The 20,715-nt window shown below is 41.6% G+C and overlaps 1 protein-coding gene across 4 annotated transcripts in view; it reads right to left on the reverse strand.

Moving 5' to 3' along the window:
• CRADD (CARD and death domain containing adaptor protein) overlaps positions 1-20,715 on the reverse strand; it is a 100,253-nt gene that overhangs the window by 74,802 nt on the left and 4,736 nt on the right. Inside the window, exons 1-2 of one of the 4 annotated variants that reach the window (XM_048835586.2) lie at positions 19,475-19,562; positions 16,151-16,448 (exon numbers count right to left, since the gene is read on the reverse strand). In XM_048835586.2, the coding sequence (XP_048691543.2) occupies positions 16,151-16,448 (298 nt within the window). In that variant the 5' untranslated portion in view covers positions 19,475-19,562. Of the gene's footprint in view, positions 1-16,150; positions 16,449-18,760; positions 19,153-19,233; positions 19,343-19,474; positions 19,563-20,715 lie in introns of those variants that run through there. The other 3 variants (XM_048835583.2, XM_048835585.2, XM_048835584.2) reach the window with 3 other exon arrangements.

A 20,715-nucleotide genomic window follows, 5' to 3' on the forward strand; every position in this document is an offset into this window, starting at 1 on the left:
TAATTCCCTTTTCTGTTTAGCTTATATATTAAAAAAAACAAAACAAAACAAAACAAAAAAACCTGAATTTTTCTAGTAAAGTTTTTTTATACATCCCAGCAAATCCCTCCCAACAATACAAGAGATCTAATTAAAAACAGTTAGTGAGCATCAATCCTTGAGATAAAAAAATTAGCTCTTTAGAATTCTGCCCTCACATATAGCTCTCTTAGCATATTCAACCAAACTGATTGAACAGTTGCTTCCAAATGCATTCTAATTCCTAATTAAGATATTTTTAGATGTTAAATTGTGGTTCAAGAAAAAACAGCAAGTCTGAATTATTTCTTTTTTTAACAAGTTCACTGAACAAGCAATTTGTAGCTATATATAAAAATATACACCCAGAGATTACCTTATTATTAGCAGTAATACTGATTTGTAAAACATGGACAAGGTATATGCAGTCACTGTGTCCTTAGAAGTACTGCCTAGATACCATTACCATGTCCAAATTATAGGATGCTGATTCTAATAAGATTTATTTTGCAATATTACTTAATCTTACAGCTGTTCAGAAAGTCTCCTTCAAAATGAGTTTTCAACAAAACAGTAAAAAATTGGTAAAAAATTGCAATAATTTGTTTCCATTTGGCAACCAACTCAATTTCGTATACATTCAGAGCACTTTGTGCCATCTACATGCTATACAAACATTAACTGATGAATCAAATCCTCAACAATCTCCCTGTTAGGTATGTTTGTAAAATAAGGATAATACTAAGGAAGAAACTGAGACACAAACCTCATGTCTGCACAGCAAAGAAAAACAGTCGACTAGCCAGTGCCAGCCAACTGGGGCTTATGCTGAGGGGCTGTTTCATTACCCCAAGAGCCCGGGCTCCAGCCAGAGCCCAGAAGTCTACACAGCAATGCAAGAGCCCTGCAGCCTGGGCCTCGCAAGCCCGAGTAGGTTGCACGGGCCAGCTAAGGGTGTCTAGTTACAGTGTAGACGTACCCAATGATATTTAAGCACCTAAACAAGCCCCATTTTCAGGCTCCACTGTGATCCACGGAACTCCTTCTCAGCTGCCACCTGCCAATAGGTGCCTAAAGTCGCTCAACGCTAGGGTTGCTACCAATCTGGATTTTACCCAGACAGTCCAGTTTTTGACTTGTGTCCAGGTGCAATTTAGGGTTGCCGGGTACCTGGTTTTCAGGGACCTGGCAGCCCCAAATGGCACCCAAACCAAGAGTCCAGTAACTGCGGAGTGGAGGGAGGCACCGACTCATTAACTCGCACCAGCGCCTGCTCAGCTGGGGCCACCTCCTACCTGCAGGCAGGTTCCTTGAGACAATCCAGCGATTGATGGGGAGGGGAGGTGGGAAAGAGGAGAGACAGGGGCCAGGCCTTGGGTGGGGGGAAAGGCTGAGCAGGGGGGAGAGCCTGGGAGAAGTGGCAGAGCAGGGGGTTGGGCTTCAGCTACTAATAATTAGAAAGGTGGCAACCCTACCCAAATTTCTGAAGTACAAGTTCCCTCGGTGCCTAGGTTTCTGCATCTGACTATGTACACTGTTGTCTCTCTCTAGGAGTCCAGGCACCATCTCTTGACTAAGCCCCTGAGTGATTCTAACCTGGGGAAGGATTAGAATACTAAATTATGTGTGTGGCCCTGTCTGCTAGGCATGCTCAGAAGCTGCCTAACTCCACATAAAACAGCGTGGGGAGAAGAGGAGAACCTCTCCCCTTATAAAATGTAGTCTATAGTGGTTAGAGTACTCACAGGGGATGTGGGAGACCCCCCAGTTCAAGCCCCTCTCTGTCTGAGGAGAAGGAATTTAAACAGGGACCTGCCACCTCTCTGGTGGGTGCTCAAACCCCTGAGCTACGGAATAGTCTGATATTCAGTCGTAGGAAATTACTGGGGGTGGGTGGGTCAGACAATGATTTAATAAGAGCAGACATTGAGATTCAAGTTAAAGCTTTATAAACCATTAAAACACAAATTGTCATCACATGTCAAAACATACAAAGTAAATATGAAATCAAACTTCTCGAGCAACATTTGTTCTTGTTTTGTCTATGTGTAAATTTTGGATTAATATAGAACTTTTTTCATTGGTTGAGAAGTGTACAGTGAAATAGACATTTACCGACATTTAGTGATAAAAATCTAATCCTTTCAAGCCTAACTGTTATAAAATGTAACCACACAGTTTCAGAGTCAGTGCTAGTGGATCTAAATGCAAGATCAGGGTCTTATTTAGTTTCCCCTATAAAAAAAGGGTCTACCAGCTCCTACAATAACATAAAACATTGTCTTTGAACTCAGCTTGCTTTTAAAACAGAACTGCATTGAAGGTGAACATTTCAGATAGTTATGAGCATGTGAAATAAGGGGATTATAATCAAAATTACAATCACTGCTAGAGGATAAAAAGGGGGAAATAATCTAAGGCAGGAGGTGGCAGAAATGGAATACAGACAGCTGTGTGATTTGTTTAATTTAAAACAGAGTAAATGTAAATGTCATGCTCCTTTAAATAGCTAAGTAAAAATAACAGTTTTATCAAGGATAGCAAATAAATGTATACGTAGAAGCTTTCTTCAGACAACAGGGAGGAAAAATATTGGTTCTCCTCTCAGCTGCAGCCCTCTTTTTCTTGCAGCTCTTTCCCTGGGGATTCATATACTGCTACTTAGAGAATTAGCTGCCTGCTATTAATGAGGCTTACCTGCAACTAGAGCTGGTTAGAAAAGTGTAGGGCTGGCTCGCTTGATTAATTAACTCCATACCTGCCATAACCTAAATCCCTTCACCTCCTCCTATCAAATGTTGTATTACATATTGCTGTGGATACAGAGGGAGAGAGAGGAACTGGGCTGTTCATTAAATATCTCTACACACACTAAATTACAAATGAAGGGTGAGATTTCCAAAAGCGCTCAGTGTTGGCCTAACTTTGCCCTTGCTGAAGTCAATGGGAGCTTTCCCATGGACGTAAATGGCAGCAGATTTAGGCCAACTGATCAGTTTGAAAATCCCACTTGAGGTGGTTAAATGCAGAGATTAAAGAGCATTCTGAATAAAAGGTACATTAATGGCAATTTATTCCCTTCAGCCCCATGGCTTTAACACTGATTCCCTTAAAAAATTAAAAACAAATCAAACCAGCTGCTCCCCTAAAAGGCAAATATGAAGGAACACTGAAAACGTCTTATCTTCTGCTCTAGATATTACGAGTTAAGAGAGCTTTGCAAAGTACATGCATAACTGCTTGGCAACGTGTCAGTACATGAGTTGATAGAAATCTATTTACAGACAAAGAAGAATCAGGAAAAAAAGTTCAAAATAAAAGAAAAAACAACCCATCAGAAAAATGTCTCATAGAAGCAACAAGATAGGTTTTCTGCTTACATAATCACTGCCAAATAGATAATGATTGCTTTAAAAAGCCTTGCATATAAACCGTTCACAGTACTAACAGGATAAACTGCAATCAAATCCTGGTGCGATTGAGGTGAAATACACTTGGGTATCTGTTCTAATTTTTTTTTTTTTAATCACAGATATACAACCAACTGAATTAAAAATACATAAAAAAGAACCAGAAAAAGAGTAGTGGCAGGGGTGGGTTGAACTTGAGAGCAGACTGCACTGCAGGATTGGGGTCCAGGTTTATAATGACCAAAGTTACTACTGCCTTATGGGAGCTCGGTGACCTGTGTCAAATGAGTTGTGACCTCAGTCCAGTTCTCAGATGAGAGACTGTCAGATCGTTGACAACCTCAGGAGAGAGAACACATACTGAATGGGTCTATAAACTAAATTATTAACACCCTTTCACCCTTAGAGATGGTCTTTCTACATGCAAGGTCAAGGTGGCATATTGACGTGTTGGTGCGAGGAAGCCTGTGCTGTATCTGTTCTGTGGATGAACAGACCACGGCAGTCTCCAGGGGTGAAATCCTGGCCCTACTGAAGTCAATGGGAGCTTGGCCATTTACTTCAATGGAGCCAGGATTTCACCCCAGGATACATGGCACAATTTTCAGTTGCCATAGGAGCTTGGACTCAATGCCTGTTGAAGTAGTTGGCAGTTTTTTTCCTTGGCTTCAGTCAGCTTTAGAGCATCCCTGAATTTTCACCCACATACAATACGCTTGCTTTTAAAACAAACGGAACAGCATTCACAACATTTCGTATTTTTCAAACTGAATTTCTTCATTACTTAGAAGACCTGTTGCCTCTTTCTCAGCAGTGGGAATACAAACAAAGATGAAAATCATCATCAGATGGTACCCCATGCAATTCAGAAGGAGGTGGAAACAACAGCTGGCCATTACGAAGGAAAATATTCAATACTGGGGATGAAAAATTCTATGAAATAAATTCCAGAAAATCATGAGCAAGGACTTCTCTGGGTCACTCTGACCCCTGTGTGCGTAGATATTAGTATCAAGGATGTGGCAGTATGTATGCATAAGACCAAGTAACTTTTTCCAGCCTTTTCAGGCTCATTTGCTACCTTAATCAGTCTCTAAGAGCAGGTGGTTAAAGAGAGAGTTTAATCTTTTTTTTTTTTTTTAAATGTAATTATTGCCATCTATCCAAATAATTTTCAATGGCTCATTTTCCATATCCAATTAAAGACAAGAGCAACAATGAGACACTGGCAGCAAGTTAACAATGGATCCCCAGGATCACATAGGCCTATGTTTGTTTAAAATAAAACAAGATTCTGGCATGAGTTTATCATCTTATGCCCAACAGCTTTGGTGAAACCTAAGAAGGAAAAAGGACCCAAGACAGTATTATGAAAACACAGTCTGATGGAAAATTATAGGTAATACAATCTGCAAGCTATTTAGAAATGGATACATCTGATGGGGGGAGAGAAGCACTGTACAATAGTTTAAGTGGAGAGTTTTGTTTCTTAAATTTAACAGAAGCAAGCTTTTAATTTTTTTTTTTTGTAAGATCACTGCCACCATATAAATATGCATAGTATGTTTTGGGAGGAAGAAACATGGTACCAAGACAGCTTGTGCTTATGGGCAAGGCTACTACATCCATTAGCCCAAAAAGTTTCCTGTTTTCAACACCAGCTAAACTCTGGATTAAAGCATTAGGTCCTCATCCAACTCCCATTGACTACAATGGCACACTGTAAGTATCCTCCCTCTCATCCTGGGAGGGAACCCTCCAAGACAGCGTGAAGGGATGATGATAGGACAGTGTGAGGAAGCTTGCATTGTTGTTGCCCAGGCTGCACCTATTCTGTGGATACATAAAAGGCCTTCAGGGGAGTCAAAATGGACCCTTCATCACTAAATTTACTTTATTACAAATAATCCATCATTCTTCCCCTCCCCCCCAACTAATATTTTTATCTGTTTCTCTGGAGTTGACCAAGTATGGTTACATCTTTCCGGTCACTTAACTAGAGGAAATAGTTTAAGACAGCACAGTACATTCTTTAAGCTCTTATTGGTGCTGTCAATGCTCTAGGCTTTTCAAAGGGAGACAGAAATGTAAACACAGCTGCTTATTGAAACTACATAAAACAAAAGCTACAAAACAAACTTCCTTTAGCTACAAAAAGATCGTAAGTTTGTACTCACACACACTAAATTGAAACATGATTCAAATGGAACACCCTGCAGCCCTAAGAAAGTCACTTGTCCATATCACGATAAATGTTTATTGAGTGCATGTACAGATCGTAATGTCAGATTTCACATATCTCATTGCAGTTGGAACCAAAGTCAAAGCCCTGAATGTCATATCTAGCTTTCAGGCGGGTTTGGGATGTGGAGAAGAGGTAGGGAAGTGCTCTTAAAAGAGTACACTTGATCCTCTCAACAGAGAGAGAGGATCATTTCCTACAGCCCTCAGGCATACAATGTAGCGCTAAACAGAATGCTCTTGATCTGACAAAGATCAACCCAGTGAGGCCAAAGCCCACCTCCTTCCTCCAAACATGTGGGGGGAAGCAGGGGTGCTGGAACAATTTTTATAGCGGAGTTGCTGAGAGCTATTGAACCAAACTGTAAACCCTGTATACAATGGAATCCATTTCAAGTCAGGAGGTGCGGCAGCAGCCCCCACACTCCTAGTTCCAGCACTTATAGGGAGACGACAGAGAGAAGGAATGAACCCTGTTGCCACCTGACCATGCAATTAAGAGGAGAGGTGGGGGAGAAACAGGAGAGAGAGAATACACACCCTACTGTCCCCACCACTTTAATGCCTGTCAGTGAGAGAAGGAAACCACCTGCTGTTACCCTTTGTGATCTCAAGATAGGCATTGAGGAGAAGACCAACCTTGTTTCCTGAAAGAACGAGGAGTACTCGTGGCACCTGAGAGACTAACAAATTTATCTAAGCATAAGCTTTTGTGGGCTAAAGCACAATTCATCAGATGCATGCAGTGGAAAATACAGTAGGTATACACACACACAGAACATGAAAAAATGGGGGTTGCCATACCAACTCTTAACGAGAGCAATCGATTAAGGTGAGCTATTATCAGCAGGAGGAAAAAAAAAACTTTTGTAGTGATAATCAGGATGGCCCATTTCAAACAGTTGACAAGAAGGTGTAACAGTAGGGGGAAAATTAGCATGGGGAAATAGTTTTTAGTTAGTGAATTGACTCATCTTATGACTTTCTTATGAATCAACAGCGTGCCCTTGTTGCCCAGAAGGCTAATGGCATTTTGGGCTGTATAAGTAGGGGCACTGCCAGCAGATCGAGGGACGTGATCTTTTCCCTCTATTTGACATTGGTGAGGCCTCATCTGGAGTACTGTGTCCAGTTTTGCGCCCCACACTACAAGAAGGATGTGGAAAAATTGGAAAGCGTCTGGCGGAGGGCAACAAAAATGATTAGGGGACTGGAACACATGACTTATGAGGAGAGGCTGAGGGAACTGGGATTGTTTAGTCTGCGGAAGAGAAGAATGGGGGGGAGGGAGGATTTGATAGCTGCTTTCCACTACCTGAAAGGGGGTTCCAAAAAGGATGGATCTAGGCTGTTCTCAGTGGTAGCAGATGACAGAACAAGGAGTAATGGTCTCAAGTTGCAATGGGGGAGGTTTATATTGGATATTAGGAAAAACTTTTTCATTAGGAGGGTGGTGAAGCACTGGAATGCGTTACCTAGGAAGGTGGTGGAATCTCCTTCCTTTGAGGTTTTTAAGGTTAGTCTTGACAAAGCCCTGGCTGGGATGATTTAGTTGGGGATTGCTCCTGCTTTGAGCAAAGGGTTGGACTAGATGACCTCCTGAGGTCCCTTCCAACCCTGATATTCTAGCATTCTATGATCCACTCCCCATCTTTATTCAAGCCTAATTTAACGGTGTCCAGTTTGCAGATTAATTCCAATTCAGCAGTCTCTCACTGGAGTCTGTTTTTGAAGTTTTTTTGTTGAATAATTGTGACTTTTAGGTCTGTAATTGAGTGACCAAGGAGGTTGAAGTGTTTTTCTGACTGGTTTTTGAATGTTATAATTCTTGACGTCTGATTTGTGTCCATTTATTCTTTTGCATAGAGACCAATGTACATGGCAGAGGGGTATTGCTGGCACATAATGGCATATATCATGTTGGTAGATGTGCAGGTGAATGAGCCTCTGATAGTGTGGCTGATGTGATTAGGTCCTATGATAGTGTCCCTTGAATAGATATGTGGACAGAGTTGGCAATGGGCTTTGTTGCAAGGATAGGTTCCTGGGTTAGTGTTTTTGTTGTGTGGTTCTGGTGAGTATTTGCTTCAGGTTGGGGGGAAGCAAGGACTAGCCTGTCTTCCAAGATCTGAGAGTGAGGGATTGTCCTTCAGGATAGGTTGTAGATCTTTGATGTGCTGGAGAGGTTTTAGTTGGGGGCTGAAGGTGATGGCTAGTGGCGTTCTGTTATTTTCTTTGTTGGGCCTGTCCTGTAGTAAGTGACTTCTGGGTACTCTTCTGGCTCTGTCAATCTGTTTCTTCACTTCAGCAGGTGGGTACTGTAGTTGTAAGAACGCTTGATCAAGATCTTGTCAGTGTTTGTCTCTGTCTGAGGGGTTGGAGCAAATGCGATTGTATCTTAGAGCTTGGCTGTAGACAATGGATCGTATGGTGTGGTCTGGATGAGAGCTGGAGACATGTGGGTAAGTATCGCAGTCAGTAGGTTTCGGGTATAGGGTGGTGTTTATGTGACATCGCTTATTAGCACTGTAGTGTCCAGGAAGTGGATCTCTTGTGTGGTCTGGTCCAGGCTGAGGTTGATGGTGGGATGGAAATTGTTAAAATTATGGTGGGATTCCTCAAGGGCTTCTTTTCCATGGGTCCAGATGATGAAGATGTCATTAGCATAGCGCAAGTAGAGTAGGGGCATTAGGGGACGAGAGCTGAGGAAGCGTTGTTCTAAGTCAGCCATAAAAATGTTAGCACACTGTGGGGCCATGCGAGTACCCATAGCAGTGCCATTGACTTGAAGGTATACATTGACTACCCCATGGGTGGGCCAAGGCAGGGCAGGAACAGGGTGAGAAGTACTTAGCAGCAGCAACATCCCACAAAAAGTAAGGAGAGAAGGTAAACCTGACAAAGCCCAAATGTGACTGGTCCTGAATTGGAATTCTCCCAAACTGTGTGACCCACGCACAGTTTTGATGTGGAGAACAAACTTTAGAGCTGGGGAAGATCTTTACCAGCAACAAATTTGTTTTCTGAAATGTATAGGCTTTATCCAAAACTCTAAAATACATACAAGGACACACATCCCACACAAGGCAAAACTGCAACTCAAAAGAAAAAAATATACATCCAAATTTCCAAGACCCAAACACAATTTGCTGATCATACACTTCAGCAAACAGACCATGCATTAGAAAAATACCTCCTTTATTAGTGGGAAGAAACACAATCTGACTCCATCTCCAAAATTCAGTAACATAAGCCAATATAGCAGGTTAGCAATCGCTGTTTCACAAGTCCAACTTCAGCCTCAGACTTCTATCTGTTTTGATATGCCAGGTTCTTCCAGGAACAAACAAACAAAAAACAAACTGAAGAGAAGTGGGTTAAAAGAGGTTTTAGAAATAAATTTTTACACAAACATCTAAAATATAGAGAAAAATGTAATAAAGAGAAGACATTCCTGAACAGAGACCAGAATACAAAAACATTCTATCAAACAAACAAATCCCCTCCCTAACATGCATTTTCCATTCTGTATAAACACATGTTGGGTAACGGATTGCTGTTCCTAGAAAGAATTACATTTTGTTGCCAACAGCTGTAGCCTTTCATAGGAATCATAAACATTATATAGAAGATTTACACTTTTGACAAAGCCATAACATTGTCCACAGTAGAAAAAAAAAGCCTTTTTCTTACAAAATAGCCCTACTAGATTGTCCTTAATACTGAGCACAATAGTGGGTTTTCTGTTCAAAGGGTGATATTCACCCATAGGTGCTGGAACTAGGGGGTGCTTAAAGTGGTTTCCATCATATATATGGTTTACAGTTTGGTTCAATGGCTCTTAGCACCCCCACTATAAAAATTGTTCCAGCACCCCGGACTTCACCCCTTGCGTGTTTAAATGATGTATGAGCCCTGAGCTAGTGCTCCACCCAGGGGTGAACTGTTTCACCCTAGCTACTTTACAAACAAGAAATGACATCAGCAACTTAACTTAGCAACCGAACTACATGACTCTGAATCTCTCTGCTGATTTTTTGGCTTTACAATCATACCTTCCCGTTTGGGGGGCGAAAAAAAAAAGTTTGTTGCCATATGATATATCCACACAAAACCAAAAAGCAAAAAACAAAAAAACCTACAGAGGAAAACTATTCACAAAGGGCTGTCAAATGCCCAAAGTAAACAAACGGGATGGGACGGGGAGAGAAAAATATATTGTTCTTCTCATGTCTTTCAGGTCTAGCAATCTTAGACCCCCCAATCCCGTACCTACAGGCACGCACATACGTAAACTCAAGCATGCAGTGGGGATACCCCCCTTTCTTATGTAGTCGTAGGACTGGGGCCTTTTAGTGTTTCTAGTAACAACAGTAGGTAAAATATTTCCAAGCAGAATTGTCAGTTAACTGACTCCCTTATGTTATTAAAACTCAGAGGTGTTGCAAATTTTTTTGTATTTATTTACAAATGACCAAACAGACATATAGGGCCAAATTCTGTAATGACCTACAGCTATACTCTGTGTAGGTACTCCACTACTAATCACAGTGAGTTATAGGAGTTGTTCATCACTACATAATTTGGCTCAGAGTGATTTGCCTAATGCTACACGATGAGTCAGTGGCAGAGTCTTGTTTAAAACTCAGACTCCTGGCTTCTATTCCACAGCTACTCAGTCCACTAGAGTACACTTATAGAGCTTTTAGAAAACCTCACTACAAATCTTATAATAGTAGTTGTTCTTCTAAAATTCCTGTAAAAATTTTTTTACTTGGAAAGGGGAAAAATAATAAAACAACTTCTCAGTAATTGAAGCAGCACTCTTTTATGACCATGAAACCACCAGAATGCATTTCCTAACTGAGTCAGAGATAGAATGAGGTTGATTTAGTGAAACAAAATGTTGAATAATTCAGAGTTCTGCTTAGCAAGATATTTAACAATGTTCACTCTTTTGCTTCTTTGGATGGGGGGAGACTAGTACACTGAATTTAGCAGTCTTAAATATGATCAACAACAAATCTTGATCAGCTATGAAATTCAACCTGCCTTCAAGGAACAAATTATTATATGCCAACAAGCTCTGCACAGTTTGGGGCTATGTGGCTTGAGCCAACAAAATCCAGGTAAATCCTGACTTGAGTGGGATTACTTCCATGGGTAAGCATTTCTCCTATTAATAAAGGATTTGGTTCATAAAATGAATTTCAAATGATCAGAGTGTAAATAACGTTAAATACGTATACTGCAGGTTCTTTTCATTTAGACAGATTCTCTCAAACATATTGTCATTAACAAACTATGATTCACAGATGATGCTCCCACAAAAGTCAGTGGGAGTCTTTCTATTGACTTTGAAAGGAGTTGGCTCAGGATCTTACCTACTATGGCCTTGACACAAAAGAGCACTTAAACATGTGCTTTAACTTGAAGCACAAGAAGCCTTATTGACTGCAATGAAGCTATTTACATGGGTAAAGTTGAACACATGCCTAAATGTTCTCCTTAATCATGGCCTAACTGAACTGAATCAATCTGTCACTTTAAAGTACTTTCTTGTTTTCTATACTCCATAATTATTACAAGAGAAATTTCAAAAAGTGAAAATAAGACATTACACGTCATTTCATCAGAACAATCAAGATTTTAGTATAACGAAGCAATGCCCAACAATGTGAATTGCTGTACCTAAAACACCGAAGTAGAAATATATTAAGAACTTCAGGCAACCATAGATTGCAGAGATCTGCAGAGCATTTTGCTACTGGTGGTATTGCCCCTCCCGAATACTTTTTACATCTCATCAAAATCTATCTTTGTCCCTCCCCCGTCTCCCCCCATAGGATCTGTGCAGCTCCCAAACATCAGCCAACAGCCTGAGAGGAGGGAAGTGCTGTTATCTCCATTTTACAGAAGGTTTAACAGAGGAATTATGTGATTTATCAGGACTATGCAGAATGTCTGACATAGTCTTAGAGTAGGAACCCCATCTCCTAAGTGCCAGTCCAGTGCCTTAGCCACAAAACTAATCTCCTCCATGACTACGAATCACATAGGAAAATATTCAATTGTTCTGTTAATACCTTTTGTCTTTACTACCTAACAGGAAGAGATTGCATGTTTCAGGCCAGAAAGAACTAGGAAGCTGGCAAATAAAAACATAATTTCTTTAAAATTCTCATAACAGATTTAAGGAAACATTTATTAGCTATAGTATACGGGGCATGTCTAAAGCAATTTTCAGCTGATCATCTCAAAGTACTTTAAAAATACCAACAAGCTAAACCTCACACCAATGTAAGATCTTATTATCCCCATTTTACAGACAGGGAAACCAAGGCAGAGAAATATAGGTGCTGATCCAACAAAGCACTTAAGCACATGCTTAACGTTAAGTCAGCAAGAACTAGTTATGTGCTTACATGCTTTGTTGGACTGGGACCCATGGACACACAAGTCAGTGGCAGCGCTATCCATCCTGATCACCCAAACATCTGTAAACAGTAAATGAGTCTTTGACCCCCATCCATGCTGGATTTTTAACCATTCCACAGTCAGTTTAAGTAGGGTCCCAGCATTCCAAGTTTTAACGTGCTTTGTCCAACCATTGTGGACAATTCCATACTAGTTCAAACCCACATTTAAAAACTATACTTCAAGGGTTCCACATTGGCCAGCCAAACCACTTCAGAAATCATTTTAGCAGGAACTGTGTTTAAACTCCTTAAAAGTCCATTCTAGATGAGCTTAAAGTTTATTATTCTAAACAGTACAAAGTATTTAAATGTATATAGTGTCATATAATTTAAATAGGATAATTCTATTTTTCATGATTCTTGATACTCATTTAATAACCTTGGAAAATACTCTCCTCTAACAATTCCTTCTTTTCCATTTGGCAAACATAGGGCTTTTCCCTCTTTCTAGACTTTTAAATGGAACAGAAATGAGTGTTTGTTGTTTAAAAACACAGAACAAGGCTATTCATGCCAAACTGTCTTTGTTGGCATACAAGCAGCACTGGAGAGGTCACCACAGTTAGCATCCTATTTTAAGGGTATCCGCTGCTTACGGCGCGATGGGTGCTCTGTTCTCGGACTCCTGCAGTACAGAATCAGATATCAGGTATGGCTATTTGCTTGCTATCTTGTTTTCATATTCCGTGTTGCTACAATAAAAATAAAAGGCACACTAATCTAGTCTGGAGCCCTTTTCTAGATTACACACAGAGCTTGGCAATAGGAATATCAAGCAGAGGCAACCACTTGAAACCAAATAACATAATGTACATAGATAAAATACATTAGTCACAAACTATTTACTGTAAGAAAAACACAATCCAAGAAAGAATATGAATCTGCAACTGTCCTTCTAATATCAAACTGTATGATGCTGCTGAACATACTTGAGGGTCCAATGCATGTAACTGTAAAGATTATTCAGACGATAAATAAGTAGCAAATGTATATACCACTAATCTACAACAAGCAAAAATATTACCATGATGGGTCAGAGCAATGAGGCATTTTTCAACACTGTTTAATACCGCAGGTACACACTGTGATTATAGCTCATACAACTCATGCCCACCCATTATATATGTTTTTTATTCTCAATAAATGGTGAACATTATTGAGCCATTTCTGCAGTAAGAGAGAAAGCATAAAATGCTGTCTACACAGGTCCAGCAAAAAAAGTGACTGTGTTTTTGATGGAATATGATAAGAATGTTCAATTTGCACAATTTAGCACTCAAAAAATAAAATCAAGAAATACCAAAATTTAAAGTTGCACATTCATGCTAAAAATCTACTTCCCGGTATGTATGTATTATGATACAAAACCTGATTCTGATCTCACTTACATGGGTGTAAATCAGGGGTAACACCACTGAACCAATGCACTTTCACCGGCGTAAGTCAAAGAATCATTCAAAAATCTTTAATCACATAATGGTTCTCAACCTCCACCATATATTATCATTCCTTCCTCTCCATGCCCCTTCCCCACCCCCAAAACTCAGATACACGTTTGTGGCATCTTGTAACTTTTAGGAATGGTGCTGCTTCCACCTTAGCTCATTTCCAAACTTTGGAAAGTTTCAAGAGAATGAAACCAATTGCACATCCTACTTCAATCCCACCATGTTAGAAGGGCACCATGGGGGAAATTTACATTGTTCTGCACCCTCTCTCCCAGAGCCGTTTCAAGGGCACGGCAAATTGGGGCAACTGCCCCAGCCCCCCGCTTTGTGGGTACCCACGCTTCATGAGGAGGCGGGCAGGGAGGTGAGGCGGGAGTCAGCGGGCAGGGAGGGGGGAGGAGGAGCCCCCCTACCAACCTTCCCCTCCCCCCTAAGCTTCCCGCTCACCAGCTGGCCCCGTCAATCGGTGCCTCCCCCTCCCTCCCAGTGCCTACCGCCAATCAGCTGTTTTGTAGCATCTGGACTTGGTGCTGGGGAGAGGATGGAACTGGGTGGGGAAGAGGCAGGGCAGGGGTGGGGTAGGGGCAGGACCTGGGCAGAGCCGGGGGTGGGAGCACCCCCCAGCAGATAGAAACTTGGTGCCTATGTCCCGGGCCCCACACCCCCGTAGGGACAGCCCTGCTCTCCCCACCCACCAGGTTAGCCCTTCACCTCCTCCCAGGGCAGTGAGTGCCACACTTTTGTGAAACACTGCCTTATACAATACAAAGGAAATGTGTCAAGGTAGAAAAATGTACTCAACTTCTATTGCCTTTGGATCAGGCCTATGCTGAAGGTGCACAACAAACGAGGAAAACGTTTTTTGCTTTGCCTCATTGATTACTCCACCCGTAAGATGTGCAGCGAATGAGGAGTTTCACTGAGTACCTTCAATAAATATCCATCACTGTGTAGCTAAATCAGCTGGGAGCACCCCTGCTGTGTAGCCTTCCTTAGCTATGCACCTTCACAAGTGAAGAGAGAAAAATCTTGTGAAAAAACTTACCTGCACAGAACATTTTTCTTTCAGTGCATTGTAACATGGTCAAATCAAGGCCAGTTTCCAGCCAAACGCTCAAAGGCTCGGAAGTAAGGACTAATTCCCTGCTAACTTCACACCATTTTGGCACTACAGCTATTAAAAAAATGTTGCCAGTGTCTTTTTACGATGAGGGAAGTGCATTTTATTCACTCTCCTTGTACTTAAAAATATTTGAATAATTTCATACATACTTTTTCTTTTTTTTTTAATCACTTTCAAGCAAAGCTGAACCCTAGAAAATTTCAGACTGGAAGTAGAAGGTTTTGGAAATATACTGGTAAGTGTCAAGACACTAAGGGTTAGAATACAAATTTGTGCAATTTTAACGTCTCTCAGCTCCTTGTCCTGCTGTAATTGAGCAATGGACAGGAGGTTTGCGGGACTGGTCCTAGATATTTAAGATGGAGGGCATGAGTCCCATTTACACCAAGGCCTACTTTACACTGCTCTGGGAGCGTAAAGGGTACTTAAAGTTGACATAAACGTACATTTACACCTCCTTACACTGTCAAAGTGGGGGAAAAGCAGCCTTAGTGTAAATGAGAATCAAACCCAAAATCAAGTTTGCATCATTCCTAAAACTAAACACTAATGTACATTTGATCTCACTGGGACCTGCTGCATTCTTAGCTGTTCTTGTGTCACTATCATATTTTTATGCTTCCATAGAGGCTGTTGGAGTCTACTTGTAATGCTGTAGGTAGTTTATCAAGTAGTAAACAACAAAAAAGCTAACAAATATCCATCCATTAAAACAAAACAAAAAAACAGAATAAAACCCCTATTAAAAAAAAAAAAACACACGCACACAACATATATTTTATGGACTGAACCCTTGTGACTGATGAGGTGGTTTATAGACCTGTTCTTCAGCTAGTAAACACCATTCCTAAGCTTACAGCAGAGTCCTCTTTTGGCCAGGAGGTCTAGTGTCTCCTTCCTTGGGAGGCTGTGGAAACTTCTTCACTGGAGGTTTTCAAAAGGAGGCTGGAGAGCCATCTCTCTTGGATGGTTCAGACACAACAAATCTTGCATCTTGGCAGGGGGTTAGCCTAGACGACTCTTCTAACCCTCTGATTCTTTCCTGCCTGGGCCCTCCAGATTCTGTTCCTCCTGAACCAACGCTCATCTTTTTCCCCCTCTGCTGGGCTGCCTATCAGGACCTAGGAACCTAGCCTAGCCTCTGCTCATCTCACAAGATCTGCATTACTTCCTCTCACTCAGCAGACTCTCAAGAAATATGGTCTGTGGCCAACCATGGGCACCATGCATCACGTCTACGTGGCACTGCCTCTCTCATCCCAAATGATGATATCAACACAGTCAAGAAAGTGCAGCTCTTTGGTTACTAACATCAAAGCCAACGTCAAAACCACAAAAAGAAAAGGAGTACTTGTGGCTTTTCTTTTTGCGAATACAGACTAACACGGCTGTTGCTCTGAAACCTGTCAAAACCACAGTTTTTGGTCTTACCTACAAGATCCTCTGCCATAGTTTCCTTACGCTTTCTCTCCAACTGGTCTCTCACCCATGGAAACTCCTGTAAGGAATCTAAGAACGTCCGAAAGGCCTTGGGTCCTCTGGTAGGAAGGATATCTAGAAGCATCATGGTTTTTCTGTGATTGGTGGCTTGGGACTTTATTTCTTGAAGGTGGTTTTCTGTTAGAATGCCTTCCTGGTAGAGGTAGTGAATGATGAGCCCCTCCACCAGCACCTCTGAGCAGAGCACCAGCCGCAGGGAACGCAGAACCCGCTTGTCTCTGGCATCCATCTGTCACGAGGCGTGCGAGAGAAGAAGCAGGACACGTGAGATATTAAAATGCTTCAGTTTTTAAGATCAAAGAAAGCTATTTTACAGTTCAAAGTGTTTAAAAAGAAAAACCACCCTATGATCAGCCAAAGTGGGAACCATATATCACTGCTCAGACACCTTTTTTTCTGCTGGGATTTCATGTACCGCCTCAGCTGCGAGTTGATTTCTTACCTCTCAGACTGCACCTGGGGCCATGAATTTGGGACCTGATCCTTCTCCCACTGAAGTTAATGTGTGTTTGCCTTAGTGTAGACTTAGATGGGAGCAGAACTGAAGCATTAAGGCCACAATCCTGTAAACTCCTTGGAACAGGGATGCAGCTGGATAACTGGTAGGCTTGGGGCCTTGAGATTAAAATAGCATGTTTCTGAGTCAATTGCTTTTTTTGTGGGAAGTGAAAAACTGAGAATTAGGGCAGGACAGACTTACTGCGAAAGGATTTAAAAGGAAAGAGCTCAAGATCTTTCTGTATCTGAAACAGCTCAGCTTGTATTAAAAACAATAGAATTAGTTGTCTTTAATTACTTGGGTGTACACTCAATGCAAGACACCCATTAGAAACACTCCTGGTGCCCCATAAACCAAAATATTTCAAGGATTAACCTGGTAGTTCCTATATGAAAGACAGTTTTTGCATGGAGTCAACCATTTCCTGAGAGAAGAAAAAGCTAGTGCTGCTCTCGCTTCCTCTCCTCTCAACCTCAGTTGAACTCTTTTTGCCGCACACACACCCATCTTCCCAGCATATAACATTCCACAACTCCCCTCCCACATGGCTCCCTTCCAGAAAGCCAAGGCCACTCAGGCTGTTTGTAAGAGATTAGAGGAGCCAAGATTGCACTGATGAGCAGTCCTGATCCTTGCCAAGAGCTGCTGGGGGAAGGGGGAAATGGAGTGAGGTGTGTACATATCTTAGATATTTACAAAGGACCAACAACCCCTTTGTGTTTTTAAATGATGCTTAAATACCAGTGTCTTTCAGGCTGGGAAGAGAGCTCCCAAAGTCTAGATATTTGGAGGGGGAAGGCGCTAGACAGGGAACCAAGCAGAAGACCTGGAGACTTACCATGATCCATTCCTGAGGTGAAATCAGCCTAGAAGGAGAGTTTAAAGATGGAGCACAACTAAAAGCAAAGAGCTCCCCCTTTCTCACTAATTTCCCCCTCCTGACTGTTGCAGTGAGAGCTCCCCCTCCTGTTCCAATCTACTATAACCACTGTCTGGAAGGGATCCAAGATCAAGCTAGAGGAGGCTTTTTTTTTTTTTTTTTTAAAGTAAATAATAGTGATGGTGGAGGGGAAGAGAGAGAAGAAACACCACATCATCCCTATTACAGAAAACTGCTGTCCACCAAGCAAGAAGACCAAAGTTACAGTAAAGTCAAAAATTTCCCAAGTATTTCTAAATATTTGTGATTTTTCAATTTCAGGACCAGACTAAGAAACATTCACTAACTCAGTGGTACTTGTACAGTCCCTGACTTGCACATTGGTATTGCTATAGACACAGGGGAAATCACTATTTGCATGCATACATTGATGTGGAAGCACACTAGAAGTGAAAGTTGAAAATCTGGCTCTGACTAGCTTCCTCATACCCATTTATTTAACCTTTGAAATAAACACTCTAGCTTTTCCCCAGATTTAATAGATATTATATTAATTGGTTTCTCTGCAAGTCAATAATAATTTGGACTGGATTCCTAGGACTCCTGGCACGTTGCAATAGGGAAGTTAGTGCCTGGTTAGGCAGGAATGATGTGAGCCATTAACTCCAAACGGCCTCATTATTATCCTATCAGGGCTGGATGGTTTTTCCCAGCTTTTTCAGTTGGAAAATGCTCCATAAACGACATAGATTCACACTTCAGAAGTTATCAATACATAATTTAGAAAACAGGTGCATCCATTACAATAAAGAACAAACAGATTGGCTATTGCCATTCATATTACTCGCGCTGCACGTCTAGTATTTTCTGTAGCTCATCTAATCTAGCAGGTAAGATTTAGGGTTCCCCCCCTCCTCATGATTACTTTATGCAAGAGGAATAATGTCATAAAGCTGTAGGGAGACATTTGTCGTTTCATTGAATCGATATATGCGGCTACTGTCTCAGACACTGTGTAAATACACATAGCTCCAGAACGCCACCTGAAATTCATTGAGAACTTTATAGCTTTTCCGCAGGAGATGAAACTGTCTCAGGGGTTCTGGGGTGGCTGGTAATTTAACTCTAGTAACACAGGAATCCACCAACAAATTACACTTACTATACATCAGCCCTTGGCTACGGTAGCTGGGTAGGAGTGGATCTCATGCCCTGAGGGGTGCAAGGCAGGAGCGTTGTAGCCTCCCGTGCTAACCGGAGACCCGGGTCAGCAGCAGCACCATAAATCACAGCAGCACTGCGTGTCTCCGCAAAGCCACCATATCACTATAAACTGAGCCGGTAGCAGGATGCGTCAGTACTGTGGAAGCTGCTGCGGGAGGACAGCCTACCATGGCTGGACCTGTCTTGGTGTGTGCGTGTGCATGTAAGTGCCTGGATTGATCTTCCAAAGCCAGCCCCGCTGGGGGCAGCAGGAAAGGTGCAGAGATCATAAGAAGCGGGCTAGACAAGAGACCGGAGGAAAGGAGCGTGCAAGGCCAGCCCCCAGTGCAGGGGCAGCAGGGCTCCCAACCAGCGCCTGGGGAAAGCACTGCGGAGCCGGCGTTCTCTCCCCGGTCACTGGAGCGTACTTACAGCCGGAAAGCCGGGGATTACACACGCTCCCGGCCCGGGGCTGGAGGCACCATCTTTGTTGAAGGCAAAAGGGCTGAACAGGAAATGCCCTGCCTCCATCCTTCTTAAGGGGACGAGTCCTCCAGAGGAAATGCAGCAGCCATGTTTGTTGAGGTCAAATGCTTTGCCGTAGAAAGCGCAGCAGCCATCAGTGTTGTGGACACAGGCACTCCCAAGTGTTAGACTAGCAGAGAGCACTTACCTAGAACATGCCATGTAAGTGTAACATGAGTTGTAATCGCTACCCCTGAGAGATTGTTCTTTGTCTGGAGCGGTGTTGTAGCCCTAGCAGTCCCAGACAAAGGCAAAATCTTTTATTGGACACACCTCTGTTAGCAAGAGAGACAAGCTTTCTAGCTACACAGAGCACTTCTGCCGGGGGGGGGGGAGGAGATTGGTCTTTGTCATTAGCAGCCAACTTGATTTGTTACAGTGCTCATATGTCCATCCATGAAACAAGATGACTATTTAAAATGCTCAAAAGTCAGAACTGTGATAGTTAAGGTTGAACATGTAACCTTAATTCTGCCCCATTGTGCATATGCATTAAAGTACAGTCATTTAATTTTAATCAATAGCAAACTGTAAAATCTATAGAAGTATAATTATAATATCAAAAATCCATTGGAAGGGAACAGTTTGGCTCAATATTTAGATTTTGCACAAATTAAGAAAACCTTCCTTTATTACAAATGCTGCTACGTTTTATTCCAATGGAAAATTTTTTTAAACAAACTTCTACAGTGATTACAACTCAAAAAATGCAGTACTAAAAATGTACAAATTAAACTGTAAACAAAGGTGAAATTGACTTGATTGTCCAAACTGAGGGAAATTCAAAAAAGTAAACAACATAGTAAGAGAAAAGCAAATTGAGTTTTTAAAATGTTGTCAGTTTTAAAAATCTAAGATGTCATTATTAGTAATACAGACTCCAGTTCTGCAACACACACACATATTTAACTTTACTCACTGTGAGTAGTCCCATTGACGACAATGAGGGCATGTAGTTAAGTAAGCACATGTCTTTACAGGATCTGGGCCATCAGTGAGCCTGCAATTGCATGTGCACAGCAGAGCCCCCTTCTGCATTGTAGGATGGAGTCCATAGGCAAGACAAAATGTTTCCTCACACCACATGACTTTTCACTCGAAGTGCCCCTTTTAAACTGAGATAGACAGAACTAAGGCTCCCTATTCCAGAATTAGTTTGGTATTACTAAATTTACCAAGTGACTATAGTGAGAATTCATATTTATGGACAAACTCACTTTGGGGTGTTCAGGGTTTTTTTTATAACTGTAATGTTCTTTCACAACTGTTTTTGTGAATGGAGATGAATTTAGCAACCTTGTTTTAAAATAAAAAAACAAACAAACAAACCCTACAACAAAAAAACAAGCACCAAAAATGCTGGGAATTCCCTTTTTTTTTTTTAAGGTT

Source organism: Caretta caretta, chromosome 1, assembly GCF_965140235.1.
Source record: "Caretta caretta isolate rCarCar2 chromosome 1, rCarCar1.hap1, whole genome shotgun sequence".
In the NCBI taxonomy this organism is placed as follows: Eukaryota; Metazoa; Chordata; order Testudines; family Cheloniidae; genus Caretta; species Caretta caretta.